Source organism: Eleutherodactylus coqui, chromosome 1 (genome assembly GCF_035609145.1).
Source record: "Eleutherodactylus coqui strain aEleCoq1 chromosome 1, aEleCoq1.hap1, whole genome shotgun sequence".
Classification (NCBI taxonomy): domain Eukaryota; kingdom Metazoa; phylum Chordata; class Amphibia; order Anura; family Eleutherodactylidae; genus Eleutherodactylus; species Eleutherodactylus coqui.
Window position 1 is genome coordinate 490,374,395 of NC_089837.1, and position 22,164 is coordinate 490,396,558.

A 22,164-nucleotide genomic window follows, 5' to 3' on the forward strand; every position below is an offset into this window, starting at 1 on the left:
ACTACAGTCTGTCAGTGGCCATTGAACGAGCGTTTGTTAATTTTGCAGCCGATGGTCACCCAAAAAGGATAATAAAATTGACCTTCTTGGTCGACCATTCTCTCAAGCGTATGGCCAGCTTTACAGAACGGTTAGGCCCCCTGTCCACGGCATTGCCATGGAAAGCGCCGGCCCCTGTCCACGAGCGGAGAATCATTGCAATTCTCCGCTTGCGGCGGGCAATTCGCAGCATGCTGCGAATCGCCCCGATTCTCCGCGGTCAGCCTATTAGATAGGGCTGACCGGCGGAGATTCGGCGGCAGCTCCTGGGGCGGAGCTTCGCCGCAGGATACCGCATCGCCCGTGGACTGCTGGCCTTGATTTGTACCAGCTGCAATTCATTAAAGGGGTTGTACCAAAATAAAATTTTATCATCACCTATCCATCTCGAGAAAAGGGGTCCTATGTCCCTCTCTCACCCATTCACTGCATGGAACGGCTCCGCACATATACAGCCACCACTCCATTCCACCTCCATGCCAATGCGGGTGGACACAGCAAGCATGAAGTGAGCAGGAGAGTGGGCACAAGCTCCTTATTATTAGGTTTGGTGGGGTTTTTTCAGTAAAATCCCCATTGATAAAGACTTGTCTATGGATAGGAAATAAAATTCTATTTTGGTGCAACCCCTTTAATGAAAATCCATTATCACAAACTCTCCCAACACAATGGGGAGCAATAGAGGGGCACTATAGAGAAAATAAAATAAGATTGCCTATTTACAAGACAGCAGGAATCAGGAGAGTAGAGCAGTTGTCAATTGAAAGTGATCAATAAATGTGAGCATTTTAGTAAGCCCACCACACAAGCAAAACCATTCAGTTGTCTGCCTCTGGAATTTTCATCATAGTCTATGGCGATTCCACTTTGGCAAATGTAATCATAAAAGTTGTATGAGGGTACCAATTGTTGCATAATCACAGGCCCACCAGGGACTATAATTAAGTATCAAACAAGAACAACCGATTCGGCTTATTTCAACTACATTGAAACAAATGCGGTATGGAAAGACTTTTAGGCTTTGTCAACTTTACCTACACAGCATCCCTCAACTGGAGAAAAGGCTTGGTACCATGTTTGCCAGTAGAACAAAGAGTTATCGCTCTTCAATAGGGCAAACAAGACAATTTTTTAGATATAATGCATTTTAACAGCTAACAAAAATGATGAAGTTGGCAGTGCAAGCTTTTGAGGCTACTCAGGCCTCTTCATCAGTCTGATAAACTTTGAAAAAAGTTATTGCTCTCAGTAACAAAAAAAGAATCTTGTAGATCTGATGCCTTTTTACAGCTAGCAGAAAAGGTTTCTAGAGCAGATTTTTGAGGCTAACCCACCCTCTTCATAGGGTAGTATAACAATTTTGTTATACCAGCTTGATGAAGAGGGTGGAGTAGCCTTAAAAGCTTGCACCATTTTTGCTAGCGGTTAAAAGGCATCAGATCTACAAGATTATTATTACTTTTTTCCTCTTGCTGAGAGCAATAAAAACTTTTTTCAGCTGCCAGCTGAATTCTATGGAGGATGCCAGGATACATCTGAAACAGGCTGGAATGATAGCGTAATATAAAACAGGTGTGTATCTATTATTTCGAGAAGAGTACCTGCAACTTCAGAAAACTTTTGACATGCAAGAGACCTGTTAAACATATTGATCAGCGGAGGTGCCACTACTGAGACAGCCGCTGATGGCTAGAACGATGGGGCTGTAGTGCTCACCCAAGCGCTATGCCCCCTCGGCTATGTTCGCTTTCATAGGAGGTGTATAGAGAGCTTTGACTTCTAGTTCTAATTAAGTATGCACATGACCATCCCATATTATATCTTTTCAAGGCGGCAACTTCCCTCTGTTAGGAAACAAAATAATTGCCCCAGCTCCACCCATTGCATGACTGAAGAGTGCTAAACTGGAGGCTCCTAGGCCCAATGAATACTAGGGCCACCCTAAACTTTCACACTCATTCCTGTCCAGGATAAATATATAGTATTAATTAGCATTACTACATTGTAGTGCAATCATAATATCCATTACACCTCCGTCACTGCCATCATCCTCTTATGTATCTTTTAGGCCCAACCTAGACCGGTACTAGTAGAAGTCTAAAGACTATGCAAAAAATACAACTATATATAGTATCTGCAGAAATCTTAAGTTACTTTAGATAATGACTCACTTCAGAAAATATCTTTGTCCTGATGGAGTTTTGGCCATCTCCCATCCCGGAGGCAGGGGGACGTCGTCTGGTATTTCAAAAGACGATTGCCGAAGATGCTGATTTGGAGCGTTTGGTCCTGGAGCATTAACCACTCCTGGTGGAGAAAGTGCACCTGGTGAGACGGCGCCAAGCTGCAGAGAGGCCGGAGAGGAGTGAGCGCGCACATGCTGAGGAGTCAGCGCCCCCGCAGATCCACCGTCCGTGCTGGCCTGTGAGGAGGCAAAGGTGTTACTCTTAAGAAACTGAATGCGGAATTATTTAGTATACAAAAAAAAGAAAATGCATTTTACCAATTAACCATGTTACCAGCTAATTAACATAGTCCAGGATTAGGGTAGTTTGTCCTTTGGCCAGCTACACCAAGTGTGGAGAACATAATGGGCTCTACTCTACATAAGGTCCTCTGTAGAGGCGTAACTAAAGGCAAAAGTTCAGCATGGGCCGACCCACAACTTTCCTTGGCAATGTTGGATCTCTTAAGGAGCCCACCAATGCAACACAAGCTCCCGGGGATATTGATAGAATCTTATAGGTGACCCCAATGCAAAAATCGGTAACTTAGCCCAACAATCATCTATGTGCCATTTATAACACTGGTGTCTTCTTGTAGGATAGAGGCCGTTGGGTCCCGTAAGACTCAAGGCCCAATAGCGACTGCTACCTCTACACTTCCTACAGCTACGCCCTGGTAATATGAACCACATATATGGTCAAGTTCAACATCAGTTCAACATGGCTGCCTTCTTCTAGAGCGGAGATACAGTTCCAGATCTAGCCCATGTACAAGGAAGATTCTGTTTCTGCAAAACAGCAGCCATGTTGTCCTACTTTCATACAAGCCCTTAGAACTTGACAGGTCACAGATGCACGGTAGACGTTTTCATCAATGGGGTTCTACGAGTTCCTTGGAACAAAAGACCCCTTTAGATGGGAGATCCCTGCACCACCGATGACCTCCAAGATAAATATTGGATGTGCTCCCAAAAACTTGAATGTGTATGTGAGCACAGACACCCAACAATGAAAACCATGTCTGTGGGGTGAAGAGTTTTACAAAATCAAAAAGGAACGCTTTAAGGCAGGGCTAAATTATTTAATTTTTTTACTACAGTAAGCAAATTCCCCTTAACATTGCTTCCCGATGCTCGCATCACGGCACGGTAAGCTCACTTTCACAAGGCAGTACTTGGGTCAGTATTTTGTATCAGCATTGTCCAAACGGAGAAAATCTATGGTTTAAATATTTGTACGACTTCTGTATTTTATCCTCATGCATAAACGAGGGATTTCTAAATTAAATTTTAAATGCTGGCAGGAGATTGCGAATTCAATGGTTTCTCCATGCGGATCATCCGCACAGGAGGAGGTGGGACGCAAGCGCAATGGTGCCTTCCCGCATCCTCCCTGCCTGAGAAGTATCCGACTACAAATCCGCAACCCATCCACAATCTGAATGTGGCTCAAACTCTTCCATAGAGATCAATAGAGCCCGTCCACGCAGAATCCACGCTAAATGGAGCATGCTGCGAATTATTTTTCGCTTGCGGAATCCACAAATCAATTCTGCATGTGTGCGGGGAGCTGAGGACACTACATGCTTTCCTGTGGGTGACTTGAACAGTGAACCTCCCACCCAAGTGCAGATGGCGGATTCCACAATTTGATTCCGCCTGTGTGCGTGAGGCCTAAAGCAGGTACATGCGAATGCCGGTTGGGCACAGGGTCGGATTCCGTTGATCATCAGACCACAGGCGTCCTTTAACACGGGTCGACAGGCCGTCCCAAGCGATCCGTGTAAGAGGATGATCATGGCTCAGCGAATGGAGGCGTAGCTGACCGGAGATTGTTACGGACTGCCCGCCTCCATTCATAGTAAACAGGCAGTTGTTCGTAGACTTCCTGGTTACATGGGCCGATCTAGTCTAGTTTTTATGCACGTATTCACTGAACGACAAGAGAACGAATTATTCTTCATCGCTCAGTCGGGGCATGGATTTAGCCGGAACGACAGTCTTTGAGATTCTCGTTAGATATGGGAATCTAAACAAATTTATCCATGTAAAAGGGCCCCAAGAAAGCCGGAGAGTATTCTGATCCAGTTGGCCTCATTGACCCCCTACATAGCCAATCTCCAGCCCAAAATAGCTGGCAATACAAAGCTGAAGCAACTGAGGCCATGCTCACATCGGCAAACGTTCCGTTCGGAACCTCCATGACCAATTTCTACCAATGGCAGATAGCAACACTGAACAAGACATCATAAGACTGATCTATTCGGCTCAGGGATTCAGTTTTCCTGCTTTCTAACAGAGCAGGAAGACAGAATCCATATTGCAAGCATGAATAAGCCCTAAGGGTCCTTTTACACAGAATGATTAACCATTGGAATCAGCGAACGATGACAACATAATTTGCTTTCGAATGAGGTCCGTTTACACGCGCAGATAATAATTTGCTTTTTTTTTTTCCAGTCCCTAGTTGGTTTGTCAGAGGAGTAATATTGCCCAATCCCGGGTCTGCAAATAACAACCTTTACACCCAGACCCACCGGCCTTTAGCTACGCGCCTGGATAGAAGATAACCCATTTAAATCCTTTCATGACCAAGAGTCATTCCTACAGGATCACCAAACTAAACCGAAAATAGGTCTATAACAAAATGCCCTCGTAATGACGCTGCTCATCTATTCCCATTGCTGTACGTCAGTAATAAGTAATACTCCATACTAATCAACACAATGCAAGCCGCGCTATCAAACAGGAAACTGCACCAAAGGGAAGGAAGCAAGCTGAAGGTACCAGCGGGAGATCGAATCCTGGCCACCATCTGGGAAAATATAAGGATTCACATAAACGGATTACTCAGAAAAAGCTCAGGTGAGAAAATCAAATGTAATCCAATATGGACTACACAAAGGTAACAGATCATCTGAAACCCTGTTATAGGCTTGGGCCCCGCGGTGAAACCATAGAGTCAAGGGAAAGGGATAGAGTTAAGGGAAAAGGGAAAATGTGACCCAATGTCACCCAATCCAAAATTTTTGGACAAGCAGCTTAGATGTGTCAAAAAGTGGCCCTAGTATGTGTCCTTGACTTGGACCCCTGGCACTTAGGTAGGGGTCCAATGGGCTTAGGGACACTACTACGCTGCCTACCATCAATTAAAAACATGTTTCACTGGTGACCCAGCTTCCTCAGGGGTGGGGCAAATGGAAATCACCAGTATTGTGGGCAGCTCGATCCTTCATTTTATCTTTAGATGACGTTTTTCTTCCAACTTGGAGTCTTAGATTTGTATTGAACCTGCAGCTGTAAGGCTCCTCCAATTGTGCAGTCAAAGTTATGTAGAGTAGATGCCAACAGGCAAGTGATGGAGATAAGCGTTGTCCATAAACTACTGGCATCCTGTGGCTGGTGTACGGGTGGAGGGGGTAGGATCCCTGCCAAGTGCTCTGTCTAATACAGAGCAGGCATGTACTGTCGGTAGTAGAATAAATTATTTTGCAGGCCTCGCTAAGATGATGATGGTGGTGGCCAGTCTTGACCTGCTTGTGTCAAACAGCCGGTTCAGTTAAGGTTCAGAATGATGGAAGAAGTGCTCATCAGAGCCCTCTCCCTTTAGGTCTGTTGCAGTGTCTACCTCTATGTGGGAACTAACTGGTTCCAGAATTGGTAGTTCCTACCCAATGCAACCAAGATGGCGTCAACAGGTCCCAGTTTTTTGATGGCAAGAACAGTCAAATGCAGAAAATGCCATTAAATACGAGAAACCATGATGGAAACCTGCCTGACCCCAGCAGAATAATAGGGTTTGCAAGAACGTATCTATTTGTAAAGTATCCTTCATAAACAGAAGCCATGAGGTTTGTGTGAACAGAGTCCAAGACTCGGGGCCAGTTGACACACAATGGAATTGCTGCAGAGCTTAAGCTGTGGAATACGAGCAAAGATTCTGCAGCAATGTACAGTATAATGGAATGGAATGGGATTGAACAAACTCCATCCACTTACAGTGGAAATGTTCTGCAGCGACAGTTCGGTATACGGCGGATCTGAAAATCTGCAGCATGCGCCATTTATATATTCTAAGGCAAGGAGTGAATTCCACAGTGAAAATCTGCACCCGGATTTTGGTGCCGATTTTGTCCGATCGTACCACGATAGCTTAAAGGGTTTTACTGGAGTGTTAAGTGGTAGGGGCCGACGACTGGAAACACAATGAATATCTAGAACAGGTGACCCTACTGAACGCCACCTAGTTAACACTAATCCAGTGGATAAGAGATAGCTGGAAGGCCTCTCAAAAATGGGGATGGATACGATTTTGTTGACTTTAGGCCACCTGTAGACAGTTTGCGCGGTGCTGCATAAGCGGCGTATAGTTTTATCGTGAACTGCCACCGCAGCATTGCTTGAGTAGGTGAAGCACATCGAAATGATGATTTCTTCCGTTTGACAGGCAAAACACGAAATCACAAAACCACGTCAATCCGTGTACGGGCAGACTTGGGAACCACTTTCAATCTTCATAGTCCATAATATAATGTTCATTAAAGGGGTATTTCCATCTAAGACTTTTATAGGATATCCACAAGATAAAAGTGATAGATGTGGGCATCCCTCTTTGGGACTTGCATCTTAAGAACTGGTCCACCGTGGACAATCAGAAACCGGACAGCTGGGTTAAAGCGGTAGACACAAGACCCCTGTTCTCCCCGTAGGTGTGGGACCCAGAAAGCTGCATCACAGGTCTTCAGTCACGCAATCCTCCTGTGTCAGACACTGAGCGACACAAGTCATCACTAGCCGGAGGGACGGAGTAAATGTTGGAAAGAAGAGATCCATCAAAACTTGCCTTTTTGCAGCCTGTGGTACCTGAAAGCTTCAAGCTTGATTCCCAAAGCTCAAGCCTAGATAAGTCCTTAGGAAACCGGGAGAAGAATCCCTGCAACTCTACATTACAGGATCAGAGCCTAGTATCACCAGGTGGGCACAGTGTAGTTTTTGGCAGTCGCTGCGTGGTGCCCTGGGCTCATACTGGCCGTAGATGGAATAACTGCAGAATAATGAAGAAGTGGGCCAATATTTTGAACTCATAACCACTTTCTGTAAAGGGAACCCATCACATTGAAAATATAGTCTAACCTGAGAGCATCACACATAGTGCTGAGCAGAGTGTTAAACAGTTCAAGTAGAACTACTAATTTATTCATTTAAATCCCTTCTCGTCTTTAACCCCTTGAGGACCAAGCGCTATGAATTTACGGCGCTGGATCCTGGGCTTTAATCCCGCCTGATGGCAGAAATACGGCGTGGAATTAAAGCCTCTGGTGCTGCAATCAAGAATGACCAGGTTAGGTTCTCAGCTGTTAGACACAGACAAGGACCCAGAGGAAAAGTGTTTTTTTAACCACTTCTCCTTTCCTGGGTACATAGCGCTTAATGAGCACTATGTACTAAGAAGTGAAAGTGTTTCTTCCACTACGTGAGCCGTCGATCACGTGACCGCCAGATGATTCCTGTCACAGCAGAGCTGCAGGGTGCTAGCAGACCCCGATCAGCTCTATTAATGACTATTGTCACTACAGGGGATGTTTTCCTTGTAACTGGGGCTCCTATAGATGTGGCTCTTATGCATGTCCCAGCTACAGTGGAAAAATGTAATATACCAAAAAAAAAAAAAAACCCATGTGAATGTCCCCCAGAGGTCTTCTATAATGTCATGGGGAACACAGATGGTTTAAAAAAAAACAAAAAAAACTTAGAATAAAATAAAAATATATGTATAAAAAAGAAAATAACCCGAAGTCACCGCCAACCAAATTTCTTTTACCCCATGTTCATGAAGTTTGTTAAAAAATCTGCAAGCCTGGATTGGGAGAAAAAAAAACCTTGGCAGCAAAGCCATTCCAGGTGAAGATACAGCGAGACGGCTGGGAACCCACTTTCTTACCCACCAGATTGGAATCTCCCGCAGTTTTTTTTTCAGACACATACAGGAATGATTAGAAAACATCAAGTATCCATCATACTTTTATTGTAGTTTTTATTCTTTTGCAGCTATATCTTCTAGGGAAACTCTGACCGGATTCCACGGCCCAACAGAATTCAGTGGAACAACCAATGATTCGTAGTCCCCAACGGAGATGAGCCATCAGCAATGACCAAGCTGAAGCGTCAACGCTCTTGTGGAAACCAGCAGTCGATTTCTACATTAGGCACTACGTTCCCTTCATATTCTGGAAAGTCATAAGGCTCTATGAACCAAGAATTTCAGAACGGTGAAGGTGAAACGGCAGGCGGGTGCGAAGCCACCTTAGCCCCAAGCAACCGATGTGTGACGTCTGCCAAGGAAGTACCTGAGGAACCTCAATTTTCACCCTTGATCCCTCTAAGGAACAGGGTCTTTGCTGCAGGGTCCCAAACCATCACGCACAATGATAGCCCTGGTGGTATGGTGGCTGACACTGCGCAAGGCCAAGGCGTGGTACCCTACAGTGGGCACAGGAGTATAATTGCTTGGCAGGCAATGTTCAAGGCTGACAGCACAAGGGTGGTAACAAAGTCCAGGCAGAAGGTCAGGAAAGCTGGCGAGTATTAGCAAAGTATCAGAACCGAGGTCAGGGAGCACAGATGTCAGCAGCAGAGAATCAGCAATGGTTTCCCCTAGGACAGTTAATCACTGGGGATCTGCCACTCGAGATCCCAGTGATCAGCTGATCGCCCGGAACGTTGTCAGTTCAGAGGAGATGGGAGCGCAAGTGCCATAGCTGGCTTCACTCCCACTGAAATCAATTTGAGCAGAAACCTCCTATTACACTTCCGCGTCCAACCCCGGTGTCTGAGGCAGAAGTGACGGAGGTGTAATAAGAGGCTTCAGCTTCCATTGATTTCAACTGGAGTGAAACCAGTATGGCACTTTTGCTCCCAACACAAATGGCAATATCTGGCTCTGCTGCACTGACAGGGGGCTGGGCGATCAGCTGAACACTGGGATCCCTTGGCAATTAAAGTGGATGTCCAGCTGTGAGCTATTTATGGCCTACCCTTAGGATAAGTCATCAGTAGTAGATTGACAGGCGGGCCCAGGCAGAGGGCCCCAGCCAATCAGCAGTTTGCCAGGCAGACATGCCGATGTACGCAGCAGATTTACACAGGAAGCAGACAGCTCTGTTCTTAATGTAGTGGTCAGGCTTGGTATTGCAGTTTACAACTGGACAACCTCTAACTATTGATGATCTATCCTAAAAACATGTCATTAACAGATTTTACCTTGAAAACCCCTTCAAGAAAGGCATCAAGGTGGGTCATGAGATGTCTGGGTGGGCTTTATGGAGGAGACAATGAGTGTGGGACTCATTATTTCTGCATTTGAAAACACCTTAAGGGTACATCCACACCTTGTGGAAATGCCGCACCAAATTCCGTGGCACAAACTATATCAAAATCTGCACCCTTGGTGCAGAATTTGACACGGATCTGCAGCAGCAGTCACCCCTTTAATTGAAAGTGTGAAGTCAGCTGCAGATCCAGAGCAAAACCTGTCAAAACCCATGTCAAACGGTGCAGGTTTTGATGTGAAACTGTACCAAAATCCACAGCGCAAAATATGCTGTGGATTTTGGCGCAGATCTGCACCAAAATACGCCACGTACGTATGTACCCTTAATGACGCCCATATGCCTTAAAAGGCGATATAGAAAGGACTTATTCTTTTTCGTGAGAAAAGCCTTTTAATATGAATCAACTGCCCAACACTTGATACAGAACTGCCAGCAATGAATCAACCGGATGTACCATAATGGTGTCATTGAATGCAATCAATTGTTTCCTGTTATCAGCCAAAAGCGATGTTCTTCAGTGACAACATCTAAAAAACCATCTGCCCCCGTGATCACTACACTAGGTCAAATTGTAAGAACATCCAGGTACATTTATGTACATAAGCGATACGGATATTCGTAGCGGCGTTCTATCTTTTAGGTTCAGTGGTCCTTTAAATACTCTGACACTAACATTACTTTTTAAGCATCTCTAAAAGTTTTGATTAAAATCTAGCTTGGAAAGCAAAACGTGGATGAAAGTTACGCCATTGCTAATGAATACTGTGACTACTTCTGGAAATGTCCTGCAGTAGATTAAAGTTGTATTTATCCATGAGAAGGGGCTTTAACAAGCGCTGGGTGCGATGACAAATCACGGCTCGGCTTTTGTAGCGCTGAGCCTGGGTGGCCACAGTAGAGGAAAAGTTTTGTGCGATGACCAAGTTGGGGGGGGGGGGGGGGGGGGGGTTTGTTCCTTCCTCCACAAACAGTAGTGTACAAGTCTGCGAGGCAAACACATGCAGCAGAGTGGAGCTCGCATAGAAATAACTGAAGTGAAGGCAGTAGCTGCACAAAGGAAAGGGTTAATGACAAACTCAGCTCTGCTCCGCTTCGTGTGTCCGCAGAGAACGCAACGAAAATATCCCCTCAGTTGCATTTATTTTTAAAGTCTGGCTGTAACAGGAGAGACGTCCTAATTCCAGACTAGCACTTCCCTTCAAGTCCTGGAAACATTCCTATACTTCCATGTTCTTTTAAATGGCTGGCCCCTCCCCCCTGGATGAGTTCCCTCCTGCGTTCCACCCTGGGGCCAACAACGGGAAAACCAGCAACCAGCCAGTACAAAACAATTGCAGCGATTTTTTTTCTTATTTTAATCAATTCCCTTGAAAAGATACAAAGTAACAAAAACATTTCCATGTGATCTAATGAAAGGTAACAAACTGACACACAAGGTCCGCGGTGACGTAAATATTTACAACGTGGTCACAATGTTGCCTTTCCAGTTAGTAAACGGCAAACTTTCTACAATACAAGTGAACTGCGAGTAAAAAGGGGCAGTGAGAGTATTAGGAGGGGGACATAAACTACTAGTGAGCCAGTTCTTGTATGAACTAGCGAGTGACGTCAAAGTTCGCTCTCGGGCAGCTTGCTTATACAGGCAGATCCATCGTCGCTCGTTCAAACGCGAATCGTTCAGTCTTTCACCTTGGCTGTCTAAGTGAGTGAGAGGGACTGAATGAACGCCATTTAAACGGAGCGATTAGTTAACGAGCCAATGATGATTTTTTTGCCTGGCGGAAATCTCGCAGTCATTCGCTGCGGCCAATCCGCAAGATTTCCACCGGGAATACGTCCCATGTGACCCCAGACAAAGGGAGGTCACTGAACTATCCGCTTCATCAGTGACGCGCAATATCCTTATCGTCGCTCACTTTGCTCATTTGCATTTGGCAATCATCATAGCAGGCACAATCAGATGGATCTCAGTGATAGCGGCCGCGGGCAAGGGTGCTATTACACAAGTTCACACAAACTGCGCAAAGCTTACGTGCCCAGAGAACAGAACTCCATGGGTTCATTCACATGTGCGTACTTTTACTACACATTTTGGAAGTGCCGAAAAAGGCAACATGTTGATTTTCATGTGCATTTGCGCACCAAAAGGTTCCGATAGAAGATAATGGGAAGTGCGCAATTCCGTTGGAAAAAAAAACCGCACACACATCTGGAACGCAGACTAATCAGCTATTTCAATCAGTGCGTCTTTGTTTGCCAAGTGCCACTGAACACGCAAAAAGGTACAGTAAGATACATGCAAAAAGCTTCGTTCAGTGCACAAAGAAATTGTACTCGCACAAATGCGCATACGCTTATTTGCGAGGGGCCTTAGGTTCTGCTTAAAGCTGCCGAACGAGCACATGACGCCAGTTAGATCGTTCGCTCGGGCAGTCTGTTTATACATCGTCGCTCGTTAAATGAAAATCGTTCAGTCGTTCTCATTTGCTGTATAAGTGACCGAGAATGACAGAACAATCGGTTCTCAAACTACAAGTGAACGAGCCAACGATGGCTTTAATGCCTGTAAAATATGAACCAGAAGCAAACGAGTTTTTGCTCATTTGAGCAGTTTTTTTTAAAACAATCATCATCATTCTGTGTGGAAGGGCCGCTGCCGGCCCTAGAGGACACTTGCAATGCAAAACAGTCAAGTAATTCTAAAATGCAAGTCCATGTGCGGCCCGGAAATAAGCAATAAAACACAAATCTTAAAGGGGTTGTCCGGGGTTAGAAAAACACAGCTACATACTACCACACAGCGCCACCCTTGTCCGTGGGTTGTGTGTGGTATTACAGCTCAGCTCCCAATCACTTCAATGGAGTTGAGCTGCAATACCATACAAAGCAGTCATATTTTTGTAACCCTTTCCCACAGCAGATAAGGGGACTTTTACAAGAGACGACTGTCGGGTACTTAAAGAGGTTTTCCAAAGGGGGGGGGGGGGAATAAAAAAAAATGACACACACACACACACACACACACCTCTCCGCTGCCATGCTGCTCCCACACAGCTCTGTGCTTCTGTTTACTTCAGCGGTCATGTCGGAAGCGTACAGGCATATCATCGGCGACATCCTGAAAACCTGCTGGGGCCTTCTACAAGCTAGCCAATGTGACAGGTCTACAGGATGTCAGCAGACAGAAGAGGTCATGGCACCTGACAGCAAAAACAGCGGTCTGGCCCTACAGCAAGTATACTGATTTTATATTTTTACAAAAGGATCTTCCCATGGCAGAACACAAAAGAGCGGATTCTCACCCTTCCCCAATGGCGGCTCTGGGTCTTTTCTCTGATGTCATCATTGCAGGCTGCAGCCAGTCCGCACCGCCCCCGGCAACCTGCTGCTGCAGCCAGTCCGCGCCGCCCCCGGCAACCTGCAGCTGCAGCCAGTCCGCGCCGCCCCCGGCAACCTGCAGCTGCAGCCAGTCCGCGCCGCCCCCGGCAACCTGCAGCTGCAGCCAGTCCGCGCCGCCCCCGGCAACCTGCAGCTGCAGCCAGTCCGCGCCGCCCCCGGCAACCTGCTGCTGCAGCCAGTCCGCGCCGCCCCCGGCAACCTGCTGCTGCAGCCAGTCCGCGCCGCCCCCGGCAACCTGCTGCTGCAGCCAGTCCGCGCCGCCCCCGGCAACCTGCTGCTGCAGCCAGTCCGCGCCGCCCCCGGCAACCTGCTGCTGCAGCCAGTCCGCGCCGCCCCCGGCAACCTGCTGCTGCAGCCAGTCCGCGCCGCCCCCGGCAACCTGCTGCTGCAGCCAGTCCGCGCCGCCCCCGGCAACCTGCTGCTGCAGCCAGTCCGCGCCGCCCCCGGCAACCTGCTGCTGCAGCCAGTCCGCGCCGCCCCCGGCAACCTGCTGCTGCAGCCAGTCCGCGCCGCCCCCGGCAACCTGCTGCTGCAGCCAGTCCGCGCCGCCCCCGGCAACCTGCTGCTGCAGCCAGTCCGCGCCGCCCCCGGCAACCTGCTGCTGCAGCCAGTCCGCGCCGCCCCCGGCAACCTGCTGCTGCAGCCAATGTCATAGAGCTCAGTGAAGATCACCGAGCTCTGTCATTAGCTGCAGCAGCAGATTTACGGGACGTCACTGACCCTACAGTGGAGGACGAGCAGCTATATATTATGTTTTTCCATGGGGGATCTGCTTGAAGAAAAAAAAATTCTTAGACTACCACTTTAAGTGCTTAGCAAGAGTTACATAGTGAATGAAGGTGAAGCGCGCTGGAGATCTCTTCCAGCCTCCTGCTTCTATTCACTGTGCACAGCCAAACATGAGCGACTACCTATTAAAACTGAGCGAGAAGTTGAAACAAAGCGCCTTTACACGGGACAACCAGTCAAATCGTATGCTTGAGATTTTCGGCTGAAAGTTGGCACGTGTAAAAGTATCTCAACACTTGAGTAAAAGTGCCCTAAGGCTACAGCAGATTTTAGGGTTGCGTGCGGTCCATGTAAATCCATGAGGCTCACCCTATGAAGCTAAACACACGGATGTTTTATCAGGCTGATCCATGGTCCAATACAAAAAAAGAACTCATGTCATATCCCATATCTGTCCGCTTCATGGATGAGAAATGGGACATGTTAATCCTTGTGAATGTTCCAAGTATATTGGACTGGTGTCCATGTGCTGTCTGATGGAAGTTGGGCGCTCGAGTCTCACAGACACAAACTCGAAGTTTTGGCTAGCGTTCACCTCCGAGCCTAAAAGGGCGCCATTACATGAGTGTTGGCGGCGGCAGGGCACTAAATGAAAAATTGATTGCAATTTTCTATTGAATGGCAGGCTCCATCTGGACTTGTCACTTCAGCCTGCCAATTACCAGCAAATCACAGCAGTGTAATAGTGCCCGGATAAATTGCTCGTAACGAGAAATCGTCGCTTGTTCACTAGCATTACACAATCAGGAGTATTTTCTGTAGTGGTCGCTCTTGTTTCTTCACCCCGCTGGTATATCATCATTAGCACGCTCCCTCTGTACATGAGAGGATGGGTTGCTTACAGGTGATATTTTTGTCCACGTAAGAGACGCGAAGAGCGACAAACGAGTGAATTATTATTGTCTCATTTGGACGCTGGATATATTCACACTGGGCAATAAATGGGAACGAAGAACCAAACGATCCTCATCCCGTATAATAGACACCTAAAGCTGGTTATACATATTAATGTGGTCAAGAACTGCCAATTCTAGTGGGTTCAACGACCTTTCCCCAACGGCAGATGTTGGGTGAACGAAGGATCATGCAGTTAGGTTTGAACATGTTTGACCCTGTTGACCTTAGGGAGATAAGGCCACACCATAGGCTTACTCCCCTCATCACGTTGAGAGCAAGCGTGTATATAGAGATAGGGGGAGATAGTTGTTGGCCAAATGGGTGTTCATCGACCACCATCTACACTACATAAATCTGATGAAGTTGTCATTATGCTGTAAAACTCGGCATGCAGTTCCATCTCAGGCAGATAGGCATAGGATATAGAGTTGTGGGGTGATTAGATGAACGGTCTTGTCACCAGAGGCCCCCCGACAGACCACCAGTAGAGAGGATCATCTGATTGTCCATCAAGCACAAGCAACTCCAACTGTTTCGTTGACCGTCATCCAGAGACGGGTGGCACCATCGTTACAGGGGCTTGTCTGATGGACATTAGGCCACCCATTATGTGTACTGCCTGTGACACCCACCGCCTGTTTGCAGTAGTGTAATGAATGATGAAATTGGATGCTATGGAGCGGAAGCGGCGTGATTTTTCATGGGCTTTTTTGCATGCGTGAATATGCAGTGTATTAAATATATTTATTTACGTGGCCACAATATTCACACAAGAGTAAGCACAAGCCCTAATTGTTTTGTGCGAGACTCACACAAGAGTAGGACATGCAAACTTGAACCATCAGTAACAAGGGGGCGCCCTCTACATCTAGAGGAAAGAAGGTTTCTACATGACATAGAAGAGGGTTCTTTACCGTAAGAGCAGTGAGACTACGGAACTCTACTTGAGGATGTGGTGATGGAGAACTCGATAAAAGAGTACATGAGGGGCCTGGATGGCTTTCTTCAGTGTAACTATATTACATGTTATAGTCACCGATTACTTCAGAAGGGTCGGCCATCCGGGGATTATTCCAATTACCAGATTGGAGTCGGGAATTTTTTTTCCTTAAAAATGGGGAAAAATTGGCTTCTACCTCACTGGGGTTTTTTTTGCTTTCTTCTGGATCAACATTGGGGAGGAGGAGTAATAGGCTGAACTGGACGGACATGTCTTTTTTCGGTCTTGCCTACTATGTAACTTAGGCTGGGTGCACATGAGCGGATTTAAAAATTGAAGAATCCATGATTGTCACCTGCACAGGCGATATGCGGTATTCCGCACACATTGAAAGAATAGAACACGTGCCGATAGTAATTGTGATTTCAGCGAACGGATTTAAAGATCGCAGCATGTTCTATTTTGCAACGGGATCCACATGGCCAACTTTCATTGAAGTCGCCTCATCCGCGGCCCATCCGCAATTGGCATTGCAGATAGGCCGCAGGTATGCTCATCAGTACCTAGAAACAGCAGGGGTAAGAAAGGATTTTTTTTTTAAATCTGTACTGCGCATGACCGAGGGTGAACGTACGGAGGGTCAGCGGCTGCGATCAGAGGCCGATTCCACTGCGGGCTCTCGCATGCAGAATCCGACCCATACATGTGCTGCAGGCCTAAGCGAAAGATCCCTAATGTGCATGAACCCATTCAAATAAATGTTTTTTTCCCATGCGCGTTCCATCCGTATTGCAATCGGTTGGGAATTGTGCGGATATTCCCCCGTGTGAATTAAGTCCTAATGCATACTATAAAATGGCATGTGTCCGGAAATGGGCTCAACGAAGCCATAAACAAGATATAACTGGAGTTTGAGAAGTAGCAGCCCATGTATACCAGATCCTTAGGGGGCCGAAAAGGTGGCATGTGCAAGGAATCAGTATGGTGGCACACAGACTCCCTATAGGTCTGTGCTATGGTACTGCGGACTATATAATAAAATATTATCCGCAGTACATATATACACACATACCACAATGTTGTGCTTTATTGAGTCACCGTATCATCCCCTAAAGGCAATCCTCTAGGACAGAACGTCTGCCACTGCTGCATACCATCGCCTTGTAAAATTGAAGGTACAGTATGGGCGCCATATTACTGACCCATACCCACATCCATCAGGAAGACTGCATGAGACTCCAACCACCACTTAAGGCCACTTTACATGGGATGGCTATTGGACACCTATGCGACCAAGGACTAAGGCTGCTATGCTCTTGCACAGGCGCAGTGGTCACTTAGAGAATGAAGGACGAGCGGCTGGAGATCTCTTCTGGCCGTCCGTCTCCATTCACAGCAAACAGGCAGACATTCATATATAAACTGCCTGTTTACTAGAGCCGGTAGTCGCTTGGTTTATGGGAGAGTTGAAACTCAAGAGACTCACAAGTAAGGGACTGATCACTCAGCACCCTGTTGGTTCCTACATATACACGGGACGGCCATCGCCCGACTTCAGCTTCCAACGAGTATTGAAGTGATAATCGCCCCTGTAACGGTACCTTCAGTGACGTTCTTACCGAACGATAAAATGTACTGCATTCCTTCATTACGCGACTGACAGCCAATGGCTGACCAGCGTGGCAACTATGGATGGTATGTCCTTGTCCGGCTATGAACCTATAGCTAGTCCTAATGAAAATTAAATGGGCCCAAAGAGAACTCCTTTATAAAATGTAGCACCGTACACAAGGGGTTAGTGCATTAAAGGGGTTTTAGGGCAGGAAATGGAGTTAAAGGGGTTCTTTGCGAGTTTTGGAACTTTTACTATTGATTAGCTATCTGCAGGATCGTTGATCGGCAGGGATCAGCTGATCGCCTGGCCTGCTGTCAGCACTGTCTTATCACAGCTGCCCCGTTTGGTACTACAGGCATAACAGTCCCATCCCCCCCCCCCCCCCCCCCCCCAAAAAAATCAATTGAAACTGTGCATGTAGTTCCAAACGGGGCCGCTGAAGAGTTGACAGCGCCAACTGCTTCCCAGGCTGTCTGCACTGACAGCAAGCCTATTAATGTTGTGTGTTAAACAAAACGCTGTATGTTCAATTTTGACCTGTGTTCACGGAACAAAACGGCCCAATAAAGTGTATGGGTGCGTAAAACAAACCAGCAACCGGATTCACAGCATATTTTTGGGCATCCACTATCACTCTGTATGCCTCTGCTCCATTGGCCATTATTGACTCCTTCCAGCAGTTGATGACGACCCCATGTAGCGCTAGATGGGGCCATCTTCAGCTGTCGGAAGGAGCCGAAAACGTCCGACAGAGCAGGAGCCCTCCAGAGTGAAAAGGCAGATACTCTAAGTGGCCCTGGTTCCAAAGGAGCTGTGGTACCCATGAGCAGTTGATGGTGCATGTTGCCAGTCACAGGCTTCGGTGAACGGCATTTGACCAAAGCAGCTTCCAGAATTGGAGCACAGGGGCTTCTGCACTGGATGTGGGCCATTTAATGGAGAAGAATAGGACTCATTTCTGTATTTAACACCATTTCCTGTCCTCTAATACCACTTTAACCAATATATTCCCAATATTTGGTATTTTCTCAGCGCTTCTGTACACGATTCATCCATCAACTTCAAAATGAAAACCAGATTGCACTGCACCACTATGATTGCACTGCACCACTATGATTGCACTGCACCACTATAATTGCACTGCACCACTATGAGGGTTGCTATAGAAGCATTTCTAGGAACATTTGTTAGAACTGTTCCTGGGAAGAACAGTCTCTAACTGCCCCCTCCCCACGTTATATCACCTTATTTATAGAACTGGTGTCCTCTTATGTAGCCAGGAGGCCCCTTTAGGCACCAGGAGCGACTGCTAACTCTGCATCCCGTACAATTAGACCCCAATCTCAAATTATGATATTAATATCGTAGATTATGCGATCATATGTCCGGCCATAATAAGTACAGGACATTGAAGTGAAGACTTTGGAGCAGCGTCGCCACTCCAATTATCCATTTTTTTTAACACCAATTTGTGGGGGTTTAAAAAAAAATTGGGGGTTCCACAAGTGCCAAAAAGTTTCTTCTATTAGACGCATTTCAGTGCCTGACACATCCGCCTCCCTCTGTCTCCAGCAGAGCCTGCTCGCCCAATTCCGAATTGCAAACCAATACCCGGCGTATAGCCCAGACTCAGCAAAGTCCACAACGAAAACAAACAAGTCCTACTATCCCCGCTACATACGATATGCATTAAAACTAGGCAAGCAAAAGAAGAAGGAAAAAAAAAAAAAAGTACAAGGATAAGACTAGACTGAAGGAGGAGGCGGCACAGTCCAGCGCTCAAAGGGTTACATCTTCAAGGCTGAGCTAAAAGATCAGAGGCAGCTGGAGAACAACCATATAAAGCTATTAATAAATGACTTCCAGATCACCATTACTACACAGGACCCACAGTGTACAGCCGAGCCGCTCTCCTCCCCCACACCCTGACTCTCAGATGTGGGAGTGAACAGGACTCGACATGCAGCTTCTCCACCCCCCACCGCCGCACTCACTGCCTTTGGCTACAAAGTTGGAAAAGAAGGGGAAAAAAAAAAAAGTTGCACTGACCCCAGAGAAAGGCAGAGATTGCACAGCGCAGGCCATAGATACAAAGATGGATAAGATGGCCAACGATGCAACGCCTATACATTAATGGAACGTTCACCTGCGAACCAGTACGTTGGATTGCAACATCTGAACAGATCAGCAAGAAGTGAGAAACAAGTGGTTAAAAAAAAGTTTCATCCCCATAGGAGTAGTCTGCAATCAGCGAGACTCCAGCTACTATGAAATTACAACTCCCAGGACGTTGCAATAGACACAAAACCTGCTGTGACTTGTAGTTTCACAACTACTGGTAGTATAGATCAATGTAAGGGGGGGGGGCGACTTATTTATGCCTGGTGTAACTTTTCTGTCTTGTTTATATACAAAAGTTGCATAAAAAGTATCAAGAAGAAAAAAAAAGTTGCATAAAAAGTATCCAAGAATAAAAAGCTGCAAACAGTATATAAAAAAAAAAAAAGTTCATTAAAAAGTTACTAGTATCAAGGCCTGCTGTGACTAGTTGTACAACTAGTATAGATCGAAGCTGAGGAGTCACCTATTTGTATCTGATGTAGCTTTCCAGTCTTATTTATAAACAAAAGTTACCAAAAGCTACAAAGTGTATTAAAAAAAAGTTACAAAGAGTAAATCCGTGGCAATACGAAATGCCCCAATGCTGGCACTACCCACTATGCCCATACATACAGGCCTCTGCACAGTATAGGAATGCGCTGCAGCTGAGATTGTGGATCTATATGGGCAACTGAGTCCCTATAATGCCACTGTGATCATCAGTGTGGGATTGCAGGGTGCACAAACATATTACAACCCCTCCCCCACCTGACTGGTCTGCACTGATTTATGAAGGAGGGGGCAATATCATATACCAATCTGTGCAACTGGCACTGTGCAGCCAAGCATATACTGCTAATCTAGAGCCCCCCTACTCTAGTGAAGCCCTCCAGATACTCATATACCCCCTACAGCCCCGCTAATCCCCCAGTTTGAGCAGAGTACAGCGCCCCCATCAGGCTGCTTCACTCAACTGCACTCACTCATCATTTTCCAATCCCCTCCGCCATCAGTCCCCCCCCCCCCAGTTCCTCTCACTAACACCCCATGTCCGATCAGAGCCCCCCATCCAGTCCCTTTAACCCCTCCGTACCTGGCGGGAGTGGGACTTGGGCTCCGGCTGCTTGAAGAAGGAGTCGGGCAGCTTCCTCATCCTCATGGGCAGAGTTTGGGGCACGTTGGCGGTTTTGGGGTTCATGACCGCATTAAACAGCGCCTCCAGATCGGTCTCCGAGTCCCCCCGCACATGAACGATCTGGTGGCCGGCCGGTGGGGGCTGCGGGGCGGCCGAGGGGTTCTGCTGCTGCTGGGCTGCGGTGTCCATGGCGGTGCTGATAACGGGCTGCAGTGAGGGCTGGCGGCGATCACAGTGCGCGGCTCATGTCCCGCTGCGGCCCGCTCACTCTCTCCCGCTCCGTCCAACAACCAGAAAACTTTCCTCACATCCCGCTGGGACCGCAAAACTTTTTCCCTGGACACGTGATCAACCACAGGCCACGCCCACAGCCTGGACGGGGACTCTGCTGGTAACCCCGCCCCTCACACTCCTGTATAGGACGGAGGAGGATGAGGGGCACCGGAGAGAGGGGGATCACCTGCACGGGGGCTCTATCCACTATCACCGGGAACTAGCGCCATGTCTGTATGGACTGCCAAGGAGATCCTGCTGCAGACTGCATGGCTATACATCCTACACTATGTAGGCTCTTATGGATTCTATACCATGGAGCCCATAGAGTCCTCTAGATTCTGTACTATAGAGCCCATGGATTCTATACCGTGGAGCCCATAGCTTCCTATGGATTCTATACCGTGGAGCCCATAGGTTCCTATGGATTCTATACCGTGGAGCCCATAGGTTCCTATGGATTCTATACCGTGGAGCCCATGGGTTCCTATGGATTCTATACAGTGGAGCCCATAGCTTTCTATGGATTCTATACCGTGGAGCCCATGGCTTCCTATGGATTCTATACCGTGGGGCCCATGGGTTCCTGTGGATTCTATACCGTGGAGCCCATAGCTTCCTATGGATTCTATACCGTGGAGCCCATAGCTTCCTATGGATTCTATACCGTGGAGCCCATGGCTTCCTATGGATTCTATACCGTGGGGCCCATGGGTTCCTGTGGATTCTATACCGTGGAGCCCATAGCTTCCTATGGATTCTATACCGTGGAGCCCATAGCTTCCTATGGATTCTATACCGTGGAGCCCATAGCTTCCTATGGATTCTATACCGTGGAGCCCATGGCTTCCTATGGATTCTATACCGTGGAGCCCATGGGTTCCTGTGGATTCTATACCGTGGAGCCCATAGCTTCCTATGGATTCTATACCGTGGAGCCCATAGCTTCCTATGGATTCTATACCGTGGGGCCCATAGCTTCCTATGGATTTTATACCGTGGAGCCCATAGCTTCCTATGGATTCTATACCGTGGAGCCCATAGCTTCCTATGGATTCTATACCGTGGAGCCCATGGCTTCCTATGGATTCTATACCGTGGAGCCCATAGCTTCCTATGGATTCTATACTGTGGAGCCCATGGCTTCCTATGGATTCTATACCGTGGAGCTCATGGCTTCCTATGGATTCTATACCGTGGAGCCCATGGGTTCCTATGGATTCTATACCGTGGAGCCCATGGGTTCATGTCGATTCTATACCGTGGAGCCCATGGGTTCATGTGGATTCTATACCGTGGAGCCCATGGGTTTCTGTGGATTCTATACCGTGGAGCCCATGGGTTCCTGTCGATTCTATACCCTGGAGCCCATGGGTTCCTATGGATTCTATACCGTGGAGCCTATGGGTTCCTATGGATTCT

At 47.2% G+C, this 22,164-nt stretch overlaps 1 protein-coding gene across 5 annotated transcripts in view; it reads right to left on the reverse strand.

Moving 5' to 3' along the window:
- The window catches only part of YAP1 (Yes1 associated transcriptional regulator), a 71,676-nt gene extending 50,876 nt beyond the window's left edge, over positions 1 to 20,800 (reverse strand). For all 5 annotated transcript variants that reach the window (XM_066586496.1, XM_066586486.1, XM_066586479.1 and 2 more), the window contains exons 1-2: positions 20,428 to 20,800; positions 2,211 to 2,461 (exon numbers count right to left, since the gene is read on the reverse strand). In XM_066586496.1, the coding sequence (XP_066442593.1) occupies positions 2,211 to 2,461; positions 20,428 to 20,658 (482 nt within the window). In that variant the 5' untranslated portion in view covers positions 20,659 to 20,800. The remainder of the gene's footprint in view (positions 1 to 2,210; positions 2,462 to 20,427) is intronic.
- Between the last annotated feature and the right edge of the window lie 1,364 nt (positions 20,801 to 22,164).